General features: G+C 36.4%; 1 protein-coding gene across 1 annotated transcript; it reads left to right on the top strand.

Annotated features, from left to right (window-relative positions):
* Nucleotides 1-2,707: 2,707 nt before the first annotated feature.
* LOC110768341 (mannose-6-phosphate isomerase 1) lies at nucleotides 2,708-6,167 on the top strand. Its single transcript, XM_021972067.2, has 5 exons — nucleotides 2,708-3,461; nucleotides 3,574-3,741; nucleotides 4,602-4,814; nucleotides 5,139-5,405; nucleotides 5,673-6,167. The coding sequence occupies exons 1-5, from the start codon at nucleotides 3,105-3,107 to the stop codon at nucleotides 5,988-5,990; spliced, it is 1,323 nt and encodes a 440-aa protein (XP_021827759.1). The 5' UTR covers nucleotides 2,708-3,104; the 3' UTR covers nucleotides 5,991-6,167.
* Nucleotides 6,168-7,656: the final 1,489 nt, after the last annotated feature.

The raw sequence follows: 7,656 nt of genomic DNA, 5'->3' as shown, positions 1-7,656 counted from the left end.
AAAAAATATATATATATATATTTAGCCTACCCCTATAAAAATTCCTGGGTCCGCCATTGCCTACAAGTTCTTTAAAAAAAAGTTTGTAATTTGTAGAAGGCATTATGCATGCCATTCGGTTCAAAACGCAATAACTGGAGTCAGGGGCGGCCCTGGGGTGGTGCAAGTGGCGCCACCGCACAGGGCCCCCGAAAAAAATTTCTTTATATTTTATATATATATATTAATAATATAGGAATTCTATATATAGTATAGCGTGCGAGACGTTTACCCAACGGCGTGTCCAGTGGAGTTGGCTTCAGCGCTTGTCCATTTAAGAAAGAGCCAGAGTTCGATTCTTACTGAAGTCAGTCTATTTGTCTGTTTCATAGGAGGCCTAAAAAAAAGAAAAGAAAAGAAAAGAAACGCTAAACACATATATATATCCCCCAAACACTTTATACTCCTTACCTATCGTTCTTTAAAAAAAAAAAAAATTACTTTCTTCATTCAAAACAAAACAAAAAAAACTTCATGGCTTCTTCTTTCTCTTAAACTCTAATTTTCTGGTAAGTAATCATCATCATTTATCAATCTCTCTTTGGTTCTTTTTTCAATCCTTTGACAATTTTTGTTATTCTTTCAATTTTAGGAATTTCAATACCAAAAAGAGAAAACCCTTTTTATAAAAAACCACTCAAAATCAAATAGTCAGATTCAAATCTCAATTCAAATTCAGATATGTAACTAAATTGTTATTGATATTTGTGTGCAACTACTCTTTAATTGTGATTGCCAATTTTTTTTCCTATGAAACACGGATTACTTATTGGAGGTAGCAAGGGAACTTGTAGGGGCACAAGGAGCTTATTTTTGTACCAAACATTTAATTTTATCAAATAGAAACATTTAAATTTTTATAAATTTGATTTCTGATTGTCATTACATATTTATCGATGGTGACTTTAAGTTATAAAAAAAATTGTTTATGACATTAAGTTATGGCAAATTTTTCAAGGACGGCCCTCAAAATAAATTTGAGGTCCCAATTTAAGTTTTGCACAGGGCCCTCAAAATCTCAGGGACGGCCCTGACTGGAGTCGTACTTTTTACCTAAAAGAAAAGAAAACAAAAAAAAAAAGCAAAGTGCCCAACTGCTTGGACACCGAGAAAGTTTAGGAGAGAAACGTAGGAAACGTGAAGGCTCACCACGTGACAATACATGACAGAGATCACGTTTTCATTTAAAAAAAAATCTGAAAAAACAAAAACGGAAAAGTCAAGTGCAATTTAAAAAAAATCTTAAAAAGTGGCATGCAGGTATAAGTCAAACTTTTAATTTAGTATAATGGATATCCAAACGCCACGTGTAATGATACGGCATACTTGAATAGCGTGGGGTCCACGCGTATGTCAACAGGACACATCCACCGACGATTGGGAGTCTCTAACGGCGTTATTCCATGCGCATCGTATCTGCGAGAAATGCGAAGCCATTGTTTTGTCCGTTTGTTTCTCGTTGTCGTCGATTCTTATTCTTGCCAAAAGTCCAACTCACACAATACGTCACCGTATCTAACGTGGCTTTCTCCCCACCCCTTTTTCTCTTACCAACCTCTTACACTATTATTTCTCCATCAATTCACATGATAGATTTCGACCTAATAAATTTCTTGTGACTACGATAAAGAGAACATGCCAGCAAATTGGAACATATAATTTTGCAAGTTGGGCTAATTGACTTGACTTTTATTAGTATTTTTATATATATAAAAATTGACTTAATTAGAAAGTTTTATATTTGTTGTAACAAAAAGCAAGGTTTTATTGTAGACAACTACAAAAAAAAAATTTGTTGGTTGTATTGAAGGTATCTATTTGGTATTGTCAATTCAAGAGAGAATCTATTTGGCATTGATGTTTTGGTATCAATCTTAAGAACTTTTTTAAAAAAATACAAGTAACAATAATTTATTCTAAATTAATCTAATCTACCGAGAAGGAGATTCGACTTGAGTGTAAGGAGGGCAAGCTCACTGCCTTGACCAACTGACCTACCTCACGTCTGCATCAATCTTAAGACGTTAGCTTTCTTCTTCTTCTAAAGGATGCCATTTAGTTACTTACAAGGACAATAACATTTTAACTATGCCAATGGAAATATCGAGGTCACTCTTTACTATAACAAGAACCATTACCATGTCTTACTATTGATAGCCATGAATTATGAATTATTTAATAAAAACAAGAAATTCTTTTGGAAATAATCGAAATTTTGGACATTATACGCTCATGTACGAACAAAATAACGTACTAAAATACAAGAACAAAAATCTAATTGTTTTATTTATTTATTTTATCAATGTGATAAGAAGAGGGTTCAAATTTAGAAACTCTTCACGGAGAAATACCACTATAACAAGAAATAGTGGATCAAATGCTAGAATTTTGAATCCAACTAACTTATCATTGTCTCCTTCCAAAACACACAAGTGACAATGTTTATTTCTGATATAAAAATTCATAAATAAATACTTCGATTCATTGTGAATCTCATTTATTTCAGATGATAAGGTAAGATTTTTCCGTGCCTACCAATGACGATTAAATTTGGAAACTTCTTCGCTAGGCTGTGTTATTGTTGTAAAGAACAATCTTTGCCGTCAAAAAAATGCAATTGACAAAAGCCAAAGACAATATTTATTCCTTGATCTAAAACAACCAAGTGACGGTTAAAACCCTGAAAATATTGTGAAGGAAGTTTCCTGCAACTGCTAAAAGGCAAGCATGGGGAAAGAATGAGAAGGGATGGGAACTGAATTTTATGGATAAAGTCATCAGACTCAGGACAGGGAAGACCCCACTGCCACTTTCCTCTATCTCTTTCTCTTAACTTCGTCTTCACTCTCCCTTTCATTCTCTCTCTCTCTCTCAAAGTAATTTCCCTCTCTCACAACTTACTGTTCCCTTTCAAACGCTTTCAAAAGCAGCAACTTCCCCATGACCACCCTGTTATGCGCATCTCATTCTCATTCTCATTCTCATTCCCTTCATTTTCCATAGCCTTCATTGCACTCTGTTGTTTCCCTTTTTCTTCTTTTTCTTTTAAGCTTGCTTAGCCATTGATGGAGTCCATTGGCAAATCAATGAAGCACCACAATCAAAGGAGCAGTCTTCAGAGGCTGAGATGCTCTGTTCAGAACTATGACTGGGGGAAGAGAGGCACAGACTCTCTGGTGGCTAGGCTATCTGCTCTCAATTCTTCCTCTGAAATTGACCCAGAAAAGCCTTATGCTGAAATTTGGATGGGAACCCATGAGTCTGGACCTTCTTTTTTGATTCAAAATGGGGATGAGAATAATGGGTTTCTGTCAATTGGGTCTGAGAGTTTGAGTCTCAAAGATTGGGTTTTGGAAAACCCAAAGGTGCTTGGTGAGAAGGTGGTTCAAAAATGGGGCTCTGACTTGCCTTTCTTGTTTAAGGTACTATTGTTTGTCAATATGAAAGATTCCATTTGTCATATTTATTCTAAATTTTTTTGGGTTTTCAATGTTGGGGTTGTGGACAGTGGAGTTTTTTGTTTTGTGTTTTTAGGTGCTTTCTGTGGCAAAGGTATTGTCAATACAGGCACACCCAGATAAGGAATTGGCTAAGGTTTTGCATAAGTTTATGCCAAATCTTTACAAGGATGCCAATCACAAGCCTGAGATGGCCTTGGCTGTTACACATTTTGAGGCTCTTTGTGGTTTTATCAGTCTTGAGGTAAGACACTGCTGGTTTTCATGTTTTGTTCTTATATTGGAAATTTCAATTGATTTACTCTTCAATTTGTGTCATTTAATCTTGTAAATGATAAGAATCATAAGATAGTGTGTGACTGAGAACTGGGTTTGCTTTTGAATTGTTTGGTTGCTGAGTCTTTTTAAAACAATCATTAGTTTTGACTGTTTACATGCTCCCTTTCTTGTTTTAATTTGGTCATTAAATAATTGAGTTGTAATCTAGTTTGGGGCCCAACTGAATCATTTGCCATTACTGGCAGAAAAATTTGTATGAAATGGGAATAACACTTTTTTGCTATTTTTATCGAATCACAGATTGCCATGTGTAAAAGCGATCACGCGTGACATACCGTGATTGACCGATGATAGAGAAATAGTGCTATCCCTGTCTAAGAACTATGGCAGAAGTTGATATAATACCAAAAAAATTACTTTTAATAGTCATCATTGGTGGAAGTTATTTTTTATTTGAACTTCAAACTACATTGAAGAATTGAGGTCAAGGCAGGTGTAGTGTTACTTTCTGTTATTCAGAGACTCTACCTAAGACACCTTTTTTCTTTCCCCTTAATTTTCTTTCTTTCCTAAAGCTGTAATATAAACAAATATTGCCTTCTCTGCAGAGATCTCCATGGCAATAACAGCTTACTACTATGCCTTGCCAAATATCTGGATTGACCTATAGTGGGACATTGTGCCTTCAATAGTACTATATAAATCTTAATGAAAAGTTTAATTATAAGTTTTTCGGTACTAATGGCAAGTAAGATCTTTCTGTAAGTCAAATCTTATTAGTCCTCACTGTCATTTACTTGGATCTATTTGCTATTTTCTTTCCAGGAGCTTAAAGTTGTGCTTGATAATGTTCCTGAGATTGAGGAACTGGTTGGTAGTGAAGATGCAAACAAAGTCTTTGATATTACTGATCGAGATGATGAGAATAAAGTAATGTCTGTTCTGCGTTCGATTTTCACCCACCTCATGTCAGCTAGCAAAGAGATGATAACTACAATAATTGCTAAAATGAAAAATCGTTTACACGTCGAAAGTCAGGTAATTTGATGATTTTCAACTGTCAAATTATGTTTTCAAGGGCAAGTTCTTTCTCAAAGCTCTTCGCCTGGAGGACGATCTGATTTCAAAGTGCTTTGGCATTTTATAGGACTTTTATTGATGCATATACTCTAACATCTAAAAGCAAATGGACCTTTGCATTAATAGACATTTGACTACATGTTTATGATCTATTAAATTTCTTATGTTAGATTGTATGGTTTTTTGTCTTTTTTTTTTTATATATAAAATTTGGTAATTCAGATTGAAAACCTTGTTATGTTCATTCAGAATTGTCAATGACTACTTTCACTCTTTTGTCAGGTGAGACTCTTGACAGAAAAGGAACAGCTGGTGTTGCAGTTGGAAAGGCAATATCCAGCTGACGTGGGTGTTATATCTGCTTTCTTTTTGAACCATGTGAATCTTAAGCCTGGAGAAGCACTATACATTGGAGCAAATGAACCTCATGCCTATATTTTCGGCGAGTGCGTTGAGTGTATGGCAACCTCAGACAATGTAGTGAGGGCTGGCCTAACTCCTAAGCATATGGATGTTAAAACCCTTTGTTCTATGCTCACATACAAGCAGGTAAAAGTATTCAACAGTCTTTCTTGACTGGATCTTCTACTTCTTTGGTGGAAATTTCACTGCATTTGATATACATGTGGAGACTACTAAGATAAGACAGATTCTATATCTATTGATGCATTGCGAAAAAATTTCAAAATTCAAAGCTACAGAAATGTAAATGGAGGACAGGTCAAATGAGTCACTGATTAGGCATTGTTTGGAACTTCGCCTGATTCTTAATGAGGATTTGTTAAACATCACTATTTGATATCTCTTCTTTTGCAGGGCTATCCTAAAATCCTGCAAGGAGTTGCCTTAAGTCCTTATGTAACAAGGTACCTTCCGCCTTTTGATGAATTTGAGGTCGATCGCTGTCAGCTTCCCCAGGGAGAATCAGCAGAGTTCCCTGCAGTCCCAGGTCCTTCCATTTTTGTGGTCACTTTTGGGGAGGGAATCATATATACAAGTGATCTTAAAGGGGATGTAATTACAGAAGGAGATGTTCTCTTTGCACCTGCTAACACTCAGATTAGCATAACAAGTGCATCTCAGTTGCAAATATACAGAGCGGGAGTGAACAGCATGTTCTTTCAAGCCTCATAAATTTCATTACAGCTGCACATCTTAGCTTTAGTGCAAGCAAATAATTTATTATTTTTTGCATTTTTTTCACAATAAATGTATTTCTGTTATTCTGTAATATTAGCACTGCCATGTAAATGCTGTGCAATGAAATATAGTGAAAAAAAAAAAATACGAATAAGAATTCATCAATATAAATTTTTGGTAAAATAAAAAACCATTAAAATACAGTCCTATTTTATTAAACGATTCCTCAAATAAGGAAACTCGTAGGAGCCCACTACAAATTTTTTTTAAATGATTCGAACCGTCTATTTTTCAAGTCTTTATTTATGGATCATCCTTTAATAAAAATTGGATAAATTAGAAACCGTTTAGACATTTAATTGTGCTCAACAAAATCAACGACCATGATGCTTCAAGAAAACACTAAAATAACAATTGTTGATGCGTGCTTTTCGCACCACCAATCAAAGTGCGTCAAAACCTGATCAACCCTTCCTCAACGGTGAACTTTTTGAGGTCGCATTTCTGTATGTTTTCTATTGCACTTAGGGCAACCAAGCGTGGCAAACAATGTCTCCAATCCCCTAAAATGGAAACAGGGAGTGGTCACGAAAGAGGTGGTGGCGGGTCCTCCAACCACCCTCCGATGCATAAGTCAGTCTTCTCCCTCAAATGAGGTTCGAAAAAGCACTGAAACTTAAGTATGGAGAAAGTTCAGATTACCTTTTTTAGGTGGAAAGTTCCTCTTATATTGGGAAGATGGGAACTCTTTTCTGTCCTTTTTATGTGGGGTTGTTGAGTCTTGGTGATGTGGTGTCCTCGGATTGGGTAGATGCTGGGAGCCTAGCGCGCGTCCCTTCCTTTCTTGGGAACAAAGCACAATAGTGGGATATGATGTGGGCCCCCATTCTGGCACTTTTGGTTCATAAGTGCAAGGCTCTTGGGGTGAGATGCCTCGAATAGCCCTCTAGGCCACAATTTTATTAATGCTGTTTGGGCTTGGGCGGCCTTTCATTACCTTGTTTAGGCCTGGGTGACATAAGTGAAGGCTGGTTTTAGAAACTCGGATCAGGTGAGAACGCTTATGTGAGAACATTATATAAGAATAAATCGCAGCCATTGAAATGCATCTGAACTGTTGAAGAGAAAAAGCGAGCTTACGGTGCATTAGAGTAGACTGCAGTTTCCCCTTAGCAGAGGTGTCAGGTCGCGCCTGGTTCGAAAAAATCGCGCCTTTCTTATTCCTGACAGTGGCGCCTTTCTTGTCAATGGAGTTATGAATGAACCCTAGTCATAACACCCAAATACCTACCAGACATCAAGTTCTCTATTCCTCATCTCTTCTCACAGAAACTCCTTGGTGTACTGTTTCTTTTTGACTTGCTCTTCTGTTGTGGCAGAACCTCCGTGATCGAGTAATTCTCATCTGAACGTCTGAATCGGTACGTTTCTGTCGAATTTCCTCCCTCTCTTTGATATTAAAGTTTGCATGTTATACTGCATTCACTTAATTGAAATTGCTTTAGGACTTTAGGGAGGATTTGAGGGCTTTGATTTTCTGGGTAAGAGTAGTCTGTCTCTATACGGAGTGTTTGCAAAAATATATATTGGCCTGAGTAATTTGTGTTGTGTGTTGTACTTCGTATTTTTGTTTGCATTCTGGTTGTTTGTTGTGTTTTCG

Source organism: Prunus avium, chromosome 3 (assembly GCF_965620075.1).
Source record: "Prunus avium chromosome 3, drPruAviu1.hap1.1, whole genome shotgun sequence".
Classification (NCBI taxonomy): Eukaryota; Viridiplantae; Streptophyta; class Magnoliopsida; order Rosales; family Rosaceae; genus Prunus; species Prunus avium.
This window is presented reverse-complemented; position numbering and strand designations above follow the sequence as displayed.